This window comes from Amblyomma maculatum, chromosome 4, assembly GCF_055883805.1.
Source record: "Amblyomma maculatum isolate TAMU_Amacu chromosome 4, ASM5588380v1, whole genome shotgun sequence".
Lineage (NCBI taxonomy): Eukaryota > Metazoa > Arthropoda > Arachnida > Ixodida > Ixodidae > Amblyomma > Amblyomma maculatum.
Window position 1 is genome coordinate 54126052 of NC_139347.1, and position 20064 is coordinate 54146115.

At 49.1% G+C, this 20064-nt stretch overlaps 1 protein-coding gene across 3 annotated transcripts in view; it reads left to right on the top strand.

Annotated features, from left to right (window-relative positions):
- Window positions 1-618: 618 nt before the first annotated feature.
- LOC146191062 (proton channel OtopLc-like) overlaps window positions 619-20064 on the top strand; it is a 62361-nt gene continuing 42915 nt past the window's right edge. Inside the window, exon 1 of one of the 3 annotated variants that reach the window (XM_084601506.1) lies at window positions 619-1022. In XM_084601506.1, the coding sequence (XP_084457632.1) occupies window positions 685-1022 (338 nt within the window). In that variant the 5' untranslated portion in view covers window positions 619-684. Of the gene's footprint in view, window positions 1023-10329; window positions 11411-17536; window positions 17719-20064 lie in introns of those variants that run through there. The other 2 variants (XM_084601507.1, XM_084601508.1) reach the window with 2 other exon arrangements.

The following is a 20064-nucleotide window of genomic DNA, read 5'->3' on the forward strand; positions in this document are numbered from 1 at the left end:
TAATTTGGTCTGAATGCCTAGCATAAAAAGCAAAAAGCTTTAACAGCGTCCACTGTAGCACGGAGAAATCGCGTATGATGGCTACTATATATACATACTCGAGTTTTATCCGGTTGTAACCCAAAGCTTATAGAAACAAAGTGGCGATGATGAGAACGCATTGCCACTATAAATGCGAATCTCGCGGCGTCCCAGAAATCGTTTTTGACAGGTGTTGTGTTGTTTGCTACGTCCGATCGAAGCAAGAGAGCAACGCGCGCATCAGAAGGAAAACACTTGCTTTCACATTTCCGATCGTAACAGGTAAAAACTCTTCGCGAAGGGCATTTACGAAAATGCACGACGTTCCAGCGAACACCTCGTCATTATTCACCTATTGGTCATCTCCAAGCGTCTGTGCAAGCATAATCATACCTTAAACTCGATTCGAAAGAAGTGCCCTCCAGGCAAGTGCCCACATTAGGCGAGAGATGGCGCCAGCGTCCGAGGGTCAGAGGTGATTGCGAATGGCCGCTCCTGGCACCTCGAGCGTGCGGCGTGGTGTCACGGCGGCGTGGGTTCGTCGGTTCGTTCCGTGCGCCGCGGAGCAGCCTCGTAGCGGCTCGGCGGCCGATTTGAGTGGCCGCGCGGGCGAGGGTCGGTGCGGCCTCCTGGCTTTTGTGCACGGATGGTGGCATCCGTGCGATGGCCGCGTCCGATGACGACCGCAGCAGCATCAACCTGAGCCTGCGGCTGCGGAGGAGCTCTAGCGGCTCGCGAGATTCCTTCTACATGGACCTGGACAGAGGCATCGACTCCGACATCGAGATGGAGCCCCTGTCAGAGAAGACAGCCATCGAATTGGTGCGCATCGCGCCCCTACCTCAACTACAACAGGGTCAGGCGACGACTGCGATGTTGCCCGAGATAACCGTGGACCCGGCGTCCACGGCCACTTCGGAACAGCTCGAGTCCGACTCGTCGGCCGGATGCGCCAGCGAGCCCTACCTCGAAGGGGACTACCCCGGCAAAGACGCCAAAGAGTGAGTGCGCGCACTGCGGCCGTGCACTGATCACAGGCCGCGCCCCCTCTTTTCCCGAGTCGGCTGGGCGCGTGCATTTCGCTGTTGACAGCGGTTGTGTTGTTGGCTCGCTGGAGGGAAGCGCGTGTTTTGCTGGAGTCAGGCCGAGAGCCTGCACGTATCCATAACGAGTTTAAACGTGCTTGTTATGACGGATCGCTTGTTATGTAGACGACAAACTGCGTGCCTTTTTGTCTCCTGTCGTAATTCCTGTTTACAATAGTCTCGTTGCAGTGCCTGTATCTGCTCGCGGCGGTACAAAACGTAGGAAATGAAGCCAAGTACTTGCACTGACGCAGCAGTTTACTGATGACTTCCCTTGGAGCTCTGCCTTAGCTGTCTTGTCTGTGACATAATATCGTTTGACAGTGACGTGTCGGTGACTGAAAGACTGAAAGCTATGAGCTGTTGTCGAAATGTCGGCTGTGATACTGAGTAGGAAGTTCTGGTAGCAACTAGATGGCCAGGGTAATTAATGACTCGCCCTTTGCTCTGCCGAAGCCGCTTACATTCGGGCAGCACACCTGCAATCACAAAGTGCAGCTCGTCGCCCGACACTTCACACCGAGTATTGATACGAACATGCATTACGCCTTTTCACTTAGCATCGCACACTGCAGTAAAAGTGTCTTTACGGCCACAGGCGACGTGCTAAATGGACATAGATGACGTCACTAATGCTACTGTAGTGGGGCCCGGGACGGACCCCGGAGCAACGTGGCCGGGGCTCGTAGTTGAAGGTGAACGCGGAAAATTTTTATTCCAAGAGACACTTCTACATATATCAGCTACATCCAAAATACTACAGTATCGGCAGTTGCCGGCTGTCAAAATGTTAGGAAGGAGATTCAATAAAGCCTCGCTGATGGCTGTAATTCTCTGAGAACCAATTAAAAGACACATTTAAGTAACCACTCGCAGTGTCTGTGTGTATTTTCAGACTGAAGCGATAATGAATGTGATCGCTCAGTTGGCACTTCATTTGTATATGGGGTACAAACTCACCTTATAGAAGCGACATACATTCTTCCTGTTTTTGTTTTTGGATTAACCAGTGGCCAAATAACGGGCAGAGCCTTGGGCCGTTGCATTTGTTGTGGTGTCATAGCAGCAGTTAATACGCGCGTGATTTCGTACCGAAATTGTGACGCAACCGTACTTTGCGCAGCGTTCAGGGTGATGTCGTACAATTTCGCTTCCCCTTTGGCATCGATCTTCTACTCAAATCGGAGATATATTGATTGCGATAGGGATTCAAACCGATGACATATGCACCTCTGACAAGTAAATGTACATGTGCACTGAGGAATTAGACGCTGCACCTTCCCTTCTCCAAAAACCAGCTTAAGAAAAAAAAAAGCGCTCGCGTAATAAAAAGGCGCCGTTAAAGGCGCTGCGAAGCATGAGCGTCCTCCTCAGTGTTGAACTCCGGTGAAAAATGTATGTAATATTTCATATCGCCCTTGGCGGGCAGCCTCAGCTGGTGGCCCCGTCGATTTCGTTCGATTACACTGCGCCCACAGCGCCAATGGTGCGCCGCTTGAATGCTTGCCTTTGCTGGACATGTTTAGTTTTTCACGCGCTCTGTGCCTTTCGGAACTTGAGGAAGGCGGGTGGCGTGGTGTGGATCTCGAGGAAGGGCGGGTGGTATCAGCAAGCAGGGGTGCGAGTTGGATGGTTGCTTGAACCTCTCCCCGACGCCAAAATTTTGTCACCAGCAGGGTTTGGCATGCATCTTCACTTCTGGGGGCTGAACTCCTCGCTCACGTTCTCACCTCCTCCCTTTCCAGCCGCTGCACTTTCCTTTTTAGCCAGAAGTAGTCATGGAAACACGTATTTCAGAGCGCATAAAAAAAAAAAAAGGTGGGGGGGGGGGGGGGGGGGAGTAAGCAGCCTTTTTATTCTACTTAAGAACGGTTCGATTCGTTCGATTCCTATCTCTGCGAAAGCGCTATACCGGGCTCGAACAGGCTCGTAGAGCGTCAGGAGGGGTACGACGATTACCGCCGGACCAAAACAAACAAACAAGTTTTGAATTACGCCACAACAAAATACTATTAAATAGTAGAAGTGAATATCTGTTCCTACTCATATAGAATAATTTCCAGAGGCAGTATTCATGCTCCTCGAGCTCGGAAGCTTTTATGGCCCACTGCTCCGGGAGGAACCTTTGGCGATGGACCGCGAGTTCGGACAAGTTTGTTTATTCACGAAGCAGTGCGATACTAAACAGATTTCTTCAAGTCTCATGTGTGGCGTTCCTCACCGAGAGAAAAAGTACTACAAAAAACTTTAATGAAATAAACGAGTGGTCTTTTGAGAATATCGTGGCCAAAAACCATATAGTTCGCTCTGGGGAAGCCGCTCACATTTTTTCGACCCGCGTTTTCTTGTGTGATCACCTGCATATCACTGCAGTGATAAAGCTTTACTGCTATGTTTCTTTTTTCGTGTTCTCTCTATGATCATGCCGTTCCTTTTTATGCGTTCGCTGACTCGTTAGGTCGCCAAAATCACAGGAGATGCGGTATTGTGACTACCTTATTTTGTCGAAGAGAACCGTGCTGCAGTCGAGGGCCAGAAATCGACATCAACGTCCTGGACCACAGCCTTCACGAATATTCCAGATTTTCAATTTGGCTTGCTCGGCTGCACTAGTCCTTAAAAGTGCTGCAGCGGTGCCAGGCGGTCACGTGAGCGTGCAGTGCCAGTTCCGACACTGGCGTGTGTCTGCAGCGGCCAAAACGAGTACGCAACTGTACGACTCTGCAACCTAGCAGACGCGTGCGCACAGTATACATTTCATGTATCGCGTGCTGTAACATGATCACGTCCAATTTCGAAGCCAGCTGCCGTAGGCCTACTGCACTCGATCGGAAAGTGACGACGGCTAACAGTGACGTTGATTGCGACCAATTGACCAACATACGCGCGACTGCACGATCGTTATACCGGTCAGTCTGCGAAGATGCCATTCATGCGCCTGGGTACGAGAGAATTAATGTGTAAGCAGTTGCCACGAGTACTAGTTTAAGCAAGACTGCCTAATGAGGCTCTCGATTGTTTTTCGTGGACTTCTGTCCAAAAGCGCTAGCTGCTGAAAAGACGCACGTACAGTCGTGAGCAAAAGTGCTAGACAACACTCAGCCAGTGACGAAGCTCGGGAGAATTGCATAGAAATGCCATATAGCGATAGCGACAGGGACACCGACAGTGATACATGCATGTAGATAAAATAGGGCACCGTCACTGTCGTCTCGATCCCAGATAGTTGTTGTTAGATGAAGTCACGACACAGTTTTCCCGAGTTCCGCCACCGGCTGAGTATTGTATACCACTTTTGCTCACGACTGTACCTCATTGCGCGCTTTCAGACGTCTATGTACTCCGCGGGCGACAAGTTTGATGTCGCAGAGTCGCTACGCACGCTGTCGTGTGGCACACACACTTGATGCAGCAGAAACTCGATCGATCGCAACTGCTTTCTGTTCGCAGCTACCCGTCTTCTTAGGTCACAACACGATAAAAATATACGTAGGACAACGCGCGCGAAAATGCCGTACGTATTGCGGCCACGTACCACTACATATGCGGCCACAACTACATTGCTCCTCCATCAGCAAAATGCTAATCGTCAGCATGCAGCCCATATACCATACGCAACTATTATCGGATCCGTTAGCAAAGAACCGTCCGGGTTCTGAAGGAGAGGGACTTTACAAAGCTCTGCCGAACGATGCGCAGCGTCGTCTGCTCTGGGCCGATTGGCGCGTGCGCCATGCTGCACTTTTTTCTGCACCTCCTCTGGAGCGAGTGCAGGATGGGCGAGAACTCGTGCAGAACTAGCTCTGCACCTTGACAAAACGAGCAGAGAAGTGCAGACGGCGCGCGCGGCACTGGCAAAACGAGGACGGCGGTGCTGCAGTACTTGAACTAGTGCAACTGGTGCAGCTAAATCGAAGAGACCTCAAGTGACCTGTGAGGGTCATTTGAGGAACGTGGTGGGCACAGCGGAAACGTGGTGGGCGCAGGCAAGCGTCAGCAGTGGTTCCTTGTGTGTACATAGCACGAAGGGGCTTGTCGACACCGCTAATCAGATAAGGCGAAACGACAACGCCAAATTAGCGTGTGTGGTAGGCAGCAAGTAACCAATCGGGGTGATGCTTGCTGCAGTTGGTTAGGATTCAAATGTGGACTGGGCTCCGAGGCATTAAAACCGAGCCCCAGGGCCCAGTCGAGTGTTCTGTGCTATGGCTTAACTCGTCATATTCGGCTAGGCCGAGCTAGGCAAATCTTGCTGTATATATTGTAAGCTTCTTTTTTTTTTTTGTATAAACTTCAGTTATTCGCCTTGTTATCTGCAAGTGTCGCTATCCGTATTTCATCACTCATCGTCGCTCCACCTCACCGTCTCGGAAGAACAAGACCTGAAATTTACTTGACCTTTCCGTGACCTTCCCGCTTACTCCAGCTCTTTGTCGTTGGGCAAAGCACCGACCTTCCTTCATTACGACTACAGAGGTGTCTCCTCTTCTGATTGGAGAAGTCCCATTGTCTTGTATCATATGAGAAGGCTAAGAGCGTTGGGAACGTGTGCGTCAAATTTATTGCAGAAAATCCTGGGCAAGTATGATAATCGCCACAAGGCGATTTTGGAGGGAGGGTGTCATTTCTGAATGCACATACAACGAGGTCTTATTTACGACTGTCATCTGCTGCTGGGGTTTGTAGTGAATCGCCCAGAATTACACGCAGCAGAGAAGCACAAATCCATGAAACTCGCATTTGGCGACGGCCAGGTGTCTCTGCTCATCGTCGAAGAGTAGTGCGCCTCGATGTCTTCGCGGTCATCGAGGTGCACCCTATCGAAGAGTGAAAAATAAATAAATAAACAAAATACCAGCAACACACGACCGCGCGCACATCCCACGTGGTCGAGAGTCACACCAGACGGTCACGATTCCAATCGGCAAGCAGAACGAATCGACGTTGAGGCAGTAGGGCGGCAATTTCGTGAGTTGGGCGTATCAGCATCGGGGTGCCTGCAAATCTACGCCACGCATGCCGGTTCCCGTCCCTAATGGCGGCCGAATTTGCGATTCGGTCGAGATGCCGCTCTCCTCCGGTCAGCGCAGTTTGTGTGGGCGATGGGGGTGCCCGTCTCGCCGGCGGCTCTTTTCCAGTTTCGGGTTCCTGCACGTTTGTGCGTGCGTGCATGCGTGCTCGCCTCGCTTATCTGCACCACTGGCGCTTTGAGTGCTGTGTTTGCACAGGCACCATCTGGGGCCTCTCGGGACGATGCGCAGGGAGCGACTAAGCTGCGATTCCACGCCCTCTTCCTATTTTTGTTTTCTATTGGGAAGTGCTACCGCCTATATATAAAGGCAGGAAGCGATGGTGACGTTTGGGACCTTTGTCTGTCTGAATACGCGTGTCGATGTGTTTCGCCGTGGCGTTCGTGCTTGCTCAATTTTAGCGCCGCGGTGCCTTTGTTGTGGCTTTGGTCGTTTACTAGACGAGCCTTCAGGAATGATGTGAAGAAGGGGATCAGCATTTTAGTGTGCACCACGCGAGACAGACGCGTCTCCTCCGGAGTCAGTGATTGCGTAGCTTGCATAAACAATTACCAAGAAGAGGCAATGCGTGGTGGGCCCCTCCGCAAAAATCTTCTCGGCACTTTCTTGAGCCTCACAGTAAAGGCAAGTAAGGTAATTGAAAAGCGAACGTGCGAAGCTCTCTTCGATCTTCTTCGGGAGCAGTCGGTCAGAAATGTCGATGCACGGTATTCCAACTGTGCCATCTGACCACAAATATCTTAGCCACGTTATTGATGTTGTACTGTGCGATTTTACCCTGGATGCCCATTTCCTTGCCTAAGTATAGCCCTGTATACATGGACTCGGCAGAGTCGCGTCGAGTAAGCCTGTCGAGTAAAAGAACAGTTGTCGGGTTCATGTATACGCACTCGGGTCGAGTAAAATAGCCGCGGAGCGGGTCGCGTTAACTCGCTTGCAGGGGGTAGGTTAACTCGGTTGACCCGCTTGTCTAAAAGCATGTAGACGCTGCCGAGTCAGGGAGTCGAGTTATGGCGAACTCTGGGATTAAAAAGCAACCGGAACGGCGAGGAGCGTGAGCGAAATTGAATGCTTTTTAGCCCTCATCAACGATAAAAAAGAATAATCGAAGCTCTCAATAGTAAAAGGCAACGGAATCAAATACGAGTAAGAAACTTGCACAATAGCTTCAAATCACGACGTTAGGCGCCGCTGCAATACTTACTCGCTAGAAAGCGAGTTCATGTAGACACCAAACGGGTCGAGTAATGGTGACCTCGCTTACTCGACGCTTACTCGACCCGGTGCTGTCGAGTCCATGTATACAGGGCTAGTGAGTCACACGTCTACAGTACTTGCATTATTTCGATTCTCTTTGTCGAAGGTGATGCGCGCGAAGCTCACAAGACCGCATGACATGGCGCTGCTAAATCAAGCTTCGCGTTGTAGGTTGTTGTTACAGTGGTTACTTTATTGCAAAATATTCAAAAAAAGAAGTGACAATATATTTGCTAGCCCCGGTATCAGATATCAAGTCGCCAGAAACACCTAAACGGGGACGGAGAAAGGGATATAGGGAAGAACGTAAAGAGGAAATCGAAGAGATGAGCGACAGGGAGGAAGGAATTAGATGAGAATTGGAATCTAGTTTTCTAGGATCCTTCGCCTCTAAGGCCACGCAGACACGTTTGTCCGGCTTGGTTAAACCCAGGCTTCATATCAACGTCGGGTGGACGTCCACATATTGATCCTATACGATTGCATGCTAACGAGTAGTGTGGGATTATATATATATATATATATATATATATATATATATATATATATATATATATATATATATATATATATATATATATATATATATATATATATATATAATTTCTTTTGGAGAAACGATTCTCGCTTAGATAACTGCATTGTCGACCTGCTTTCTTCCCGAGTAGAACCGGAAGTAAATACTTATCTTGTAAAGGTAACTAAAGAAATTACTAATTTTAGAGACACCGTAAACAGAGCTCCTAATCGAGTGCGGCTGGACAAGGCTAGCGGCCGTAAACAGGCGCGTGGTTGTGGCGTACGCGGGGCTTAGCCTAAGCTCAATCGACATCAAGCACGATTTGTTCTCTGGATTACCGTACTTACATCTTCTTTAGTCTTCATTTCAAAGCCTTGATGCATCGTTCTGGGAGCTTTCTTTTCTTTGCGTTAAAGTATAGCTTTCTTCACGCTAAAGTGGGAGGACAAAGCAATGACATTTCTCAAGGAAACAAACAAACGAACAAACAGTGCCTACTTTTGCGAGCCTTTTTGGGACGTAAACCTCGGAATTCGGGCCCATAACCTCAACTCGAGTACCTCAGCGCAAAGCAGCGGTGGGTGGAAGGCCGTAATGATAAGAAGACGGGGAGCAAGGACTGTTGCATACACACTGGCCACTGCGCGTGTTCTCGCACAGGGTATGCTGCTGAGCATGCCCCTGTTGCTGCCTGATGTTCGAGTCTTTACCGCGCGGAGCAACGATCGTAAGGAAGCGCGCCATGCGTTACTTGTGTCCTCTTGTTGGCAATGCTCGGCGTTGCCACAGCAACAGAACAGAAGCACAGAAACCATTCAAGCAGAAACGGCTTCCACGCAGTCTTGTATCCAACGATGAGACGGGGAGTGCTCACACCAGTTTCACCTTTGCTAGCTGCACAGGCGACAATAAATAATGCTAGAATTAAATAGGTTTCGGGGCGAACGGACCTGGGTGCCGTGTCGGGAGAAGAGTGAAGTATATGCAGCTTTCGTTGCATGGAGTTCGTGAGACGTTTTGCACGTGGTGCCCAGCAGTTTCATGTACCTTGGGTCACTCCGCCGGCAGGTGGGCACTGGAGAGAAAGTAATAAAGAAACTGTTCGTCGTGCTTTGTAGCCAACAGCCATTGTCGAACAATCAGAAGCTTTTTCCTTTCAGCAGAGAGTTTGGAAAAGAAACCTGCAGGTAGTGGAAGCGAATTCGCCGTATATGAACCTACTTTTTTGCAAAGCAAAAAGAAAAAAAAAAACATTGAGTCCCGCATTCTGTGGCGTACTGTCGGGCGTCTCATTTTTGCGCAATTTTTTACTCTCCACGCCCGCGTGTAGTCATTTTGTGTTCATACGTCCTGATGTCGCAGTTCACACAGTCGCCGCTGCGGGACTGCGTTGTCACCTTTTGGACAATGTATGTAATCGAGATGTATGGTCTGCTATAAATAACCTGCTCAGTGTCTCTGTAGTAGTGAGCAATTGCTCATGCACATTCACCCGAAGGCAGCCATGTGACTACAAAGAAAAGGTGTAAAGCAGCCATGTGACTACAAAGGAAAGGTGTAAAGCAGCCATGTGACTACAAAGAAAAGGTGTACAGCAGCCATGTGTCTACAAAGAAAAGGTGTAAAGCAGCCATGTGACTACAAAGAAACGGTGTACAGCAGCCATGTGACTACAAAGGAAAGGTGTAAAGCTTCCACGGAAACTGTGTAGTTTAAGAATTTTCGTCCTGGTCCGGGCCCCGGGGTGTCTTATTATGAAGTTTAGAATAGAGAAACCTTACCGGTTAGGAATAGGGTGGCTGCGGGGTGTGCGATGAATGGGCGAGGGGTGCGGTAATCACTCTGAGCATGCGCACTCGCACTCCGCTATTACCCTAATCTCTCTATTATTACAGATGAACTCCACAGTGGTCGATTCCACTAATGTTTTATCTGTGGGCTTGGTTCTGGGCCTGGTCCTAGAAACCCGAACTGGCGGGAGGGAAAGCTTATTATTTTTCGTAAGAGCATGTTTGGCCGAAGCAGTTTTTGGCCCAGTCTGCTGGGCAACGCTGCTGATCTCGGGCTGGTACGGTTCGGAGCTCCGTAGTGGACCGAAACATGGCCCAACACGCCATGCTCGGTCTGATCTTCGCGAACGAACAATCGCCAAGTCCCGGGAGGGGCAAGGTGGGGGGAGAAGGGAAAACAACTGAATGGAGGGGAACGTTGTCGGTCCGTCTCTGTTGCTGCTGCTTGTGACTGGCGCTGGCCAAGCTGAGCGAGGGGAGGAGGGGGTTGGCGTTGGTTGCCAAGGCGCCGACTCGTGCTGCCGCCTCGCTCGCGCCAGCGTCCTCCTCCTTCCAAGTCGTCTTGTAGCCGCTGGTCGCTCGCGCGAATTTGTCGCCGCTCTCGGCGGGAGGACGTGTCTTGTTTTGCGGCGCATGCCTCGCGGTCGCGTCGTTTGTGTGCGTGGCTCGGTGTCGGCACACCGACCTCTCGAGTTGCGTGTCACGCCGGTGCGGCGGCGAGCTGGAGAGGGCGAGTGGAAAGGGGCCCTCACGCCAATTTTCTTGCTGCCTCGTGGAATCGCCTTTTTCTGAGCACGTGCCTCCTGAACGTGAATCCTCGCAGGCAAGGCCCGCTGATTCTGCCTCGGCCCATTACGTTGTCCTCGCATATTGTCTCGATTCAAAACGACCACGGTGAAGCGTGTCAAAAGTCGCTTTCGTGTCTGTATTTCGCAAGAGCGCCTGTTTCTTCCTGCTTTTCGGTTCAACCTGCCTTTTGCTTTCTCTCTCCTCTTCGTGCGTAGGCTTCTTTGACGGAGCGCTGTCTAAGATGGTAAAAGCTGTTCTGCGCCGTAATTAGGTGGCTCGTTAGCGCGAAACTTGTAGGCACGGCTCACAGCTGCCATACCCTGCCAAGCGGTTTCTCCAACTAGTTTGCGTTAAAATCTTTGCTGACGCCCCGATGGAAAAAGTTGAGCTCCGCGTTGTGATTCTCTCTCGGCTAGCATTGTTGCTTCGCAAATTTACCCCCTAAATGGAACCCAAAGAAGGTAGGCGAGGTTTTCTCACCCGATAAAACTGGCCCTTTGTTTGGTTTGGTCGAGGAGGGACACTCCAGTGCCTCTTTTTCCGGACGCCGTGGATTGCTTATCGGTAAAGCCGCTGTTTACCGCTCGCCTCTCAGTATGGGCACCTAATCCAAACTCTCTCGCAACTAAACTCTTGCTGCTGAACTCTGCTTCCACGACAATCCCGACTCATTCGAGCCTCTTGTGTGGGTTGCACACTTGAAGACCGGGTGCGCCTCTCAGTCATGTTGGTAACGGCTGCCGATAAGCCGGGCCGATTGGCCGGACTGTCGGCGCTGCTGGTTCGTCGGCTGAGCCGGTGTCTACCGACTTCTGGGAGGCTACCTTGCGACCGCTGTGGCAACGACGGGTCGTCCGAGAGCGGACCCGGCTGCGACTACTGCAGGCCCAGGAAGAAGGTCCAGTTCATCGTCGGAAAGTGAGTCTCCGCCGTCCTGCAGCCGCTGCTGAACCACCTGCCTCTTGTGTAGTCATACGCTCAGTTATTGTCATTCTATGCTTTCCACGTGGCATTTTCGTGTTGTGTGTCGCGTGCAAGGAGGCGAGCACCAAGTCTTGTTCCGTTTAGCCTGATAGGAAAATGTTAATTTTAAGCGGATCACACTGTTATTTTTTTATAATTTGGTCGATCTTCCTGGCGCAACGTGTCATCTTAATTTGAGACACAAGTCCGGACTAAAATCGGCAGCAGCAGTAAATCGGATCAGCTATGCCTCGATCTACTTAGCAACTGGCACGGTCATTATCCTTTATTTCGTGTTCGGCACTTGCGAGGAGATGCTGCGAAGCGAAGGTTACAGCAGGTAAGCCTAGCCTTGTTTATTCCATCGCGTCAATAGAAGACACGTCTTAAAATGTGAAATAAAATGCAAGTCACGCCGAAAGGTTTAGGAAAGAGTTGTTTTTGGTGTGCCGCACCTTTCCAACCAGGGTTCTCTGGCTGTCGCCATATTGTTCGCTGGGCTGTTGTGGAAACTGTGGGCACTCGGCGCTGTCACGATAGAAGCGGCAGCGGAACCGGTTTGCAACTGCTCAAAGAGGAGGCGTTTCGCATATCCTCCTCGCTCGATGAAAAGGTCTTGAGAGCGACTCCCAGTGCACAACATTTTGTAATGCAAATGAAGGGTCGCATTGGTGTTGCAATGCTGCATCACTTTATTTCGTTTGCCCTTTCAGCTTTTTCTCTGCTTTTACTAGCAGTTGGTGCACATTTTTTCCCTTTTCCCTGGAAGAGAGGAAGGAAGGGAAAAGGAAGAATAAGTCTCTCCTTTCGTAACGCAATAAATTCGGCAATCTGGCAACCTTTCTTACCACAAGGAGCGCGTTGTCACGTGCCGAGCGTGTTGGCCACGTGACCGGATGAGCTTTGAACCCGTCAGGAAGAGACAGCGTTCGTTGTAAAAAGAGCCACAATCAAAAATGGATGGTCTTGGTATATGGAAACATTCCGCACAACAAAGGACATGGCGCCTATATTTTTATGAGTTAGCTGTCAGTTCAGTTTACTGATAAATAACGCAAAATTATATTTACAGTAGTCCTAGCCCAATATTATAATGCCAGATAAAAATCAATCGATTAATTCGCTTTCTATTTGCCCACATTACAGCGTGCACGGGCCAGGCTTCTAGCTACGTATAGTCAGCGCGGCTTTAGACGCATGCTTATAGATGTTGTCACGCTTATCTCCGTTTGCATGCTCACGCTTATCTATGTTTCGCAGTGCAGCACCTACCGGTTCGTGAACAGGTACTAGAAGCTTTCGATCTCCCCGTAGCCTTACATGAAACTGGGCTTGGGAGTGCATTGCAGAGTGGAAATTTAATACAGGAGTCCCCACAATGTTGGCTATGTCATTATGTGTTTGCACAACTAGGGAAACTCACCATTGCACGCATGGCCGTGGGCGTTCAGTCATATATATGCAAGAGAGAGAGAGAGAGAGAGAGAGAGATGGGTGTTGATTAACGGTTTGATATATATTATATATATATCAAACCGTTCAATCTGCTGAATTTTTATCTTGGCAGTAATAGAATGCCCTTTCCTATTGATAGCAGCGAAAATTGCCTACTATGTGTGAACATTGTTATGAGTGTCATGATTTATGCCATGCTCCTTTGCTCAACCTCGAACCTGTGCTTCCACGTACCGCAGGGCGCTGTTCATATCCGCAAAGCGTTATAAACGAAGTTGCATTACTTTCTCACCTTGTTCACGTCGATAATTTTATGAGCATTAAGTTTGTGTAATCGTTTCAGACTAACGTACACGTGGCTTAATCCACGGCTCGCAATAAAATCGTTGCGAGCTCCACCTCTGGCAAGCAAAAATATTGTACGCATGAATTTGTTATATTCGAGTCTACAGTTATATTTTTATTGTCAGTACAGAGAGTTCGTGCAAGTTCAGTAATCTGGGTTCTGCCCATTAGATGACAAATTAAATGCGTTTAATTCTGAAACACTGAACTAGCAGGAAGATATATCTTGTGTGCAGTCTGTCTCTGCATTAGAGAGAAAGTGGCAAATGACGGTTATATTACCAGCTGAACAGTTCGACTAGAAGTACGGCTAAATACCAGCATTCGTGCTTGCTTTTTGTGATTTTTATCCGCCCGCCCGTCGTTGTGATCCACGTGGCCGAAATACGGGCGGCGGCAATCTTCTGTGTGCGCGTCTTTATAAGGAGACGTGGCTTCTGCAATTAACCTTCAAGGTCGCATATCCGAAAGCGCAATTACGCGACGAACTGTCCGGGAGGTCCACCGATGGGGGCTCTCGCGTCGAATGATCTGCTCGAAAAAAAACATCTCAAGTTCGGCGGCCACGCTGACAACTCACGCCCAAGGTCATCGGCATTTGGCCCCTTCGCAATTATCCCGGCCGGCCTCTGTCGATTTCGGGCCTGTGGCACAACTGAGGGGCATCGGAAGGCTTGGTTTTTCGTGGGCAAATACACCGTATGCTGGGATCCAAACTGTCAGTAGTGCATCCCAGCATTTTAATTTAACACTCTCAGGCTAGACAGCGTACTTCGTGTTCTGGCATAGGACATTCTGGTATTCCGGCATAGGGTACTGTGCTGCGGACGCTGCACAAAGCAGCAAGGGCAATGAGGCACGTGCCTATAGTGACTTCATGTCAAGGCAGTGTATAGTCTTTACTCAGTAACAGAAACAAAGCGGTAACCTGGGTGATTCCGAATTAATCAGTTTGCATATATGTCGCGCCCACGCCGAAGCTCTCGAGCGCGGAAATCTGTCACTCTCAGTGCCCGCGTCCAGACTTGCAACTCTTATAGGGGTTGTGCGATCGTCCTATTGGTCTTATTGTTCGCATTGGTCGAAAAGCGACTAGTTGCAAGCCAGTTGAGCACTGCTCGTGTTTCCAGCCTTGCGTCTGCTGGCCGCAAACCGGTAACGAATCAGCGGTGCAGCTGAGGTGAACGGAAGTTAGTTCTACATCCGGCTTACCAATGCTTACCAACTCGCCCAGTCGTCAACCTTGTTGAATCCGGCTTCTCGTTACTGGTGAATAGTCAGGACTCAGGATCGGCAAGTCTCGTTCTGAACGAGACCTGTCCGGGAAAGAGACCCGCTGTTCGGCTTTGAGAGTGAGAATACCAGTCGATTTGAGCGACGTGCCCTTCGCGGCTTGCAACTGTGAATGGGTCTTTTTTGTCCGTGACGCTCACAAGCCGAAGTACTACACATCAGGGCTGCACTCAGTCAGTGGCAGTCTTGTAACTTTGGAGAAGACAAGCAACCGATTACGAAGCCAATCCGTTCAACTTAAATATAATTGATTTCGGCGGTAAATTACAGCCCCCCCCCTCCCCCCCCAAAAAAAAAAAAAAAAAAACACTTTACAATTACAGCGCAGTATTTGATCACTATTGCGTTATTAATTTTCACCTGTTGTTGTTTTTTATTCATTTTTATTCATCGTGCCAGAAATACATACGGACGAGTATGCGCTGGTACGGCTTCACCTGTTGTTGTTTTTCATTCGTTTTTATTCATCGTACCAGAAATACCGCTGGTACGGCTTGCTTGATCTATAGTCTGGCGCATTATATGCGATTGTTTTCGAAGTTTTCTTGACAATTGCTTCCGCGTTTCTTCACGAACACATCTGTAGCGACAGTGAAAAGTCGGAGGGAAGTGAAGCGCCGCGCTTCGCTTTTCGCGCTCTGAAGGGACAAATGCCGCTCTCGGCCGTGTTTCGATAGAGGCAAAACGCAAAGGCGCCCGTGTGCCGTACGATGTCAGTGCACGTCAATCAACTCCGGAGGGTCTAAATAAATCCTGAGACGTCGTCCTTCATACCGCGAGTCGCTTCGGGCCGGATGTTAAACATCACATAGCCATCGTGGGAAATGCGAAGCACAAAACATGACCTTAGTCAAATGCTGACTCTTGACGCGTGGATTCTTCGAAGATTGGTCCCTGTCGCTCTAACGTGGGGCGGTTACGTGGCACACCAATGTTTGCCACTGAATTCAGGTTGCCGAAGTTTTAGGTTTTAGCACTGGTTATATACAGCCCATTTTTACAAAATCCTTCACACACACACACAAAAAAAAAAAAAGTTGAATTATCGAGAACATTACTACCTCGTAGAAAGTAATCAACTCATCACAAAATTTTAAGCAAATTATTAGGTGTAATCAAATACGTGTGCCCCGTTACGTTCAAGTATGTCCACAGTTTTGGTCACGTCTAAAGGGACCTGGCTACTTTTCGTGAACATGGTAAGACATGGTATACATTAGCATATCGCGCATTAACATCGTACGTCATGCTTATCGTCTTCATAAGTAATATCAGCGCATGCATGTTTCTTTTTTTCATGACGCTATTGCTAGGCTCTCACAGAATAAAGTCTCCACCCATGTGAAACAGTCGCCGCGCCTTCACTTTCTACATATAGCCCCAACAAAGCACAAAGGAGCAACCCTATTTCGAGCACATGTCCTCACGCGCTTCCTAAAGCCTTTATTTTTTCTCTCACTCTTTTCATACGCGGCTCTCCTGAGCGCCACTATACCAAGACCTAGATGAAATATTGCTTCTTTAAACACAAGTTTCTTCATTATGAGGAGGATTTGAAGCACATGGCGCACCTTATGCCTTATTACAAACAGCGATATCCCGTTCCGGTGCTCGAAGTAAAACACCCTCACAACTATACCTAGCTGGCCGCGCACTTATGACAACAGTACGACGTTCATGACTCAGGCATTCACCCCGGAACTGGTATATGAAAACAATTCTCTTATTCCCCCCCCCCCCCCCCCCCCCCCCCGTCCTCTTATTTCTCTCTCTACGTCGTGTGAAGTGTGGCCATTCTTTTGATAAGAAACGCATATGCTGTTTTTATGGGTGGGGCGTCGACCCTGGCCTGAGTGTTTTCGCATTGTAGGCAGGCTTGCCACTTGAACGCTGCCAGGCTCTAACAATAGAAAGAAAAAGATTCGCCTCTGCACATTTTTTTTTATAGTGTTGACAAGTTCCAGAAAACACATCTTCAGCCTTTGTGCTACGGACACGAAAACATGGATGCTTTAGCAAACTGATCCTTTTCCAGACCTCGTGCTTTTCGTTTTGACATTGGAGCATGCCGATCACTGTTGAGATTTCCAGATTACAGTCGTGGCTTTATGTCCAGACCATACTAATCAATATACCATGTGCTTTTCAACGTTTTCGGGCTTACATGTTTCACAGCAATTCAAGTGAGATGCTTAAAATAACACAATATTACGCGGAATGCATTCAGTTGATCGTCACGCTCGGAATGCTCCCGACTGATGTGTCCACATTTAGGCTGTCACCACTGGTCTTTCATTATGCTTTCGAAGTGATGGTAAGAACGTCGGCTTACGGCCGTCCCGCGAGCCGATTGGCCAGCCATGCGAGAAAACTCGTGAAAACGTTTTGACAGGTTGTTGATTGCGTCCGTAATATTATTGACGACTGGGCTCGCATCTGGCGGGATTCGTCCACTCGACGAGCTTTAATCCTGCTTTTTTGTCAGTTTTGTTATATATGCTGTATGTAGGTCAACTGTGGTACACAGAAAGCTCCATTGATTCGGTCAGTTGGGAAAGAAGGACCGCGGAATGGTGCTGACGTTTATCAGTGAATGTCTAAGAGTATATGTTTAGTGACGTTACGGAAATGTTCAGCCGGGAAGGTTTTCGATGAGCGCTCTGATTTTCACATTTTACGTTTTTTTTTCTGGAAGGCATTCTCTGCAGGCTTTCCAAGCGGGACGCGAACTCGGCGTGCTGCACTTAACCGCTTCGACCTGAAAGAAGCAGGATATAGACGAGCGTCTTTGTTGTATACGTTGCAGCGTGTGTCACGAAGGCACATGACAACCCAGCGTGAGATGTGTGCTCATTAATGATGCACAAAGCGATGCTTCATTTGCTTTTGGCAACAGCGACACCTCTGACGTCGTTTGGCAGCACTACTGCATTCTGCGGCAACACCGGAAAGAGGCGGCACGCCGACCTGCGTCTTTCAGGAGCCCACCCCGAGCACACGCCCCCCTCCACGCGCACTCCTTCCGCTCATCAATCGTACGCGCAACGTCGAAGCGTTGCAGCAGTTGACGAGCAGTATTGCGACAGCCACTGCATGGCCATCGAAGCCGCACTGCAGGCTTCGAGAATGGAAGACACGGACGTCGAAGATGGCTCGCTCGGCTATGACAAGTAAGCTTGGGGCAGTGTGTGAATGGAAACGTGTAGCGTAAAAATTAATATGCAAAAGAGGTAATGTTCAACAGCCTCGTCAATGAACAAAAGTTCACAATAGGCAGCGAAGCACTGGAAGTGGTAGGCGAATATGTCTGTTCAGGACAGGTAGTAGCCGTAGATCCAGACCATGAAAGGGAAATAACTAGGAGAATAAGATTAGGATGGAGCGCATTTGGCAAGTACTCGCAGATTAGGACTAGCATCCTTCCGGTATCGTTCAAGAGGAAAGCACACAACAGTTGCATCTTACCTGTACTTACTTATGGGGCTGAAACGGGTAGGCTAACGAAAAGGGCTCTGCTTAAATTGAGGGCAACGCATAGAGCTATGGAACGAAAAATGGTAGGCGTAATGTTAAGAGATAGGAATCGTTCATAGTGGGCGAGATAAGTAACTCGAGTTATATAATGCTCAGCAAAACTGTTTTTCTCATTTTGGCGAAGCCTGAAGCGCAAAAAAGACCGGGACGTGAGAGTGACACATGCCATTCTAGTGGAAATTGAGAAGAAGAAATGGGCATGGGCAGGGGATGTAGTGTGAAGAGAGGATAACCGATGGTCGCTAAGAGTATACAAATTGGATACCAAGGGAAGGAAATCGCAACAGGGGGCGGCAGAAAATCAGGTGGGTGGATGAGGTTAAGACGTCTGCAGGGGTCAAACAGATGCAGCTAGTACAGAACCGAGTTAATTGGAGGAATATGGGAGGCATTTGCCCTGCAGGGAGCATGGTCCGGCTGATTATAATGAGTGTGTGAATGAGCGCCGGCTGTTTTCGTTGTATGGCTTAACTCGGTCGCTCAGTGTGTAAAGTCTCGCAGCTTTTCTATGCACGCTTAAGCGGTGCATAATCGGCCACGTAGTGTTTTTATATTCTCTATCTTTTTATTCATAAACATTGCGATAACTGAAGTATACTTACGAGGCATGCGCGGCGCACTGTTTACCGTATACTAAAAACAGTCACGAGGTTCGGAGTCGGGCGGTCATTTTGCTGATAGGGATTTGCTTCTAGACTTTCGTACACTTTCGTACACTTTCGTACACTTTCGTACTCTTATCTTTTTCACATTGTATAAATGCGGTTATCTTCTCTCTCTCTCTTTACAAATAACTGTTGTATTTACATCTACGCGCTTTCCAACACGTGCGATGCCCTCCGCCATATAAGCATCTACCTCGCATTCGGAAGAGGTTCGCTTCCTGGTTCCGACGAGTACCAACCAGCCTGTCTTTCAATGGATACATGATTTCCCCACGTCTGGTGATCGGCTCTTCTGGTTTTAAATGCTTGGGAAAAGGGTCATGTATGGGCTTCTGCCGCACGGGGCGGAATTATGGTTGTCAGAAGGCGTAGCGAATCATTTGACCCATCAGCGCAACGTTTAACTGCAGCGCTTGGCAGGATCTGCGCAGTCTAGAACAGGGTGCATCACCAGGCTTATTTTATAAACGCTATACGTATAGAGAAACGCTATACGTACGGAGAAATGGACATGGGCAGGACATGTAGTGCGAAGAGAGGATAACCGATGGTCGCTGAGGGTAACAAACTGGATTCCAAGGGAAGGAAAGCGTAGCAGGGGGAGACAGAAAGTTAGGTGGGCGGATGAGATTAAGAAGTTCGCAGGGGTCAAGTGGATGCAGCTAGCACAGAACCGGATTAAGTGGAGAAATATGGGAGAGGCCTTCGCCCTGCAGTGGGTATAATCAGGCTGATGATGATGATGATACGTATAGATCGCTGTTCCTTCCTGTATAATTTCAGAACTGCAACGTTTACCTCGTAGGTTCAGTGGCCCTTACTCTACCCAAGGATGCGGGATCGAATCCCGGCTGCCGCGGCCGCTTATCTAATGGAGGAGGAAAGCAACGCGCCGATGCGCTGTGCGATCTCAGTGCACGTTAAAAAAAACCCAGGTGGTCGAAATTTCCGGAGCATCCCCATTGCGGTGTCTCTCATAGCCTGAATCATTTTGGGACGTTAAAAATTATACAAATCAATACAGAAGCGCAACGTTCTTGCTGGCTGAGCCGTCTTCGCGCTTGTTTTCGAAACAGCACATCCGCTTGAACGTGCGAACTGCATTTCCTGCACCGTGGCAGCTGGTGGCGATCCATCGTTCGGTCTGTCACGACAGTTGTCTCGCGTCTTTCCGCATTGCGTGCTGCCTTGAGCGTCCCATACACAGCGCTGTCGTGCTTCAGATAGGGCCGCTGTTTGCTCTCGGCGCTTCCGTTATTGCGCACCGTAACCTGAAGTGCCGTCATCGTTTAATGGGGCCTCTTGAGCCAGCCGTCA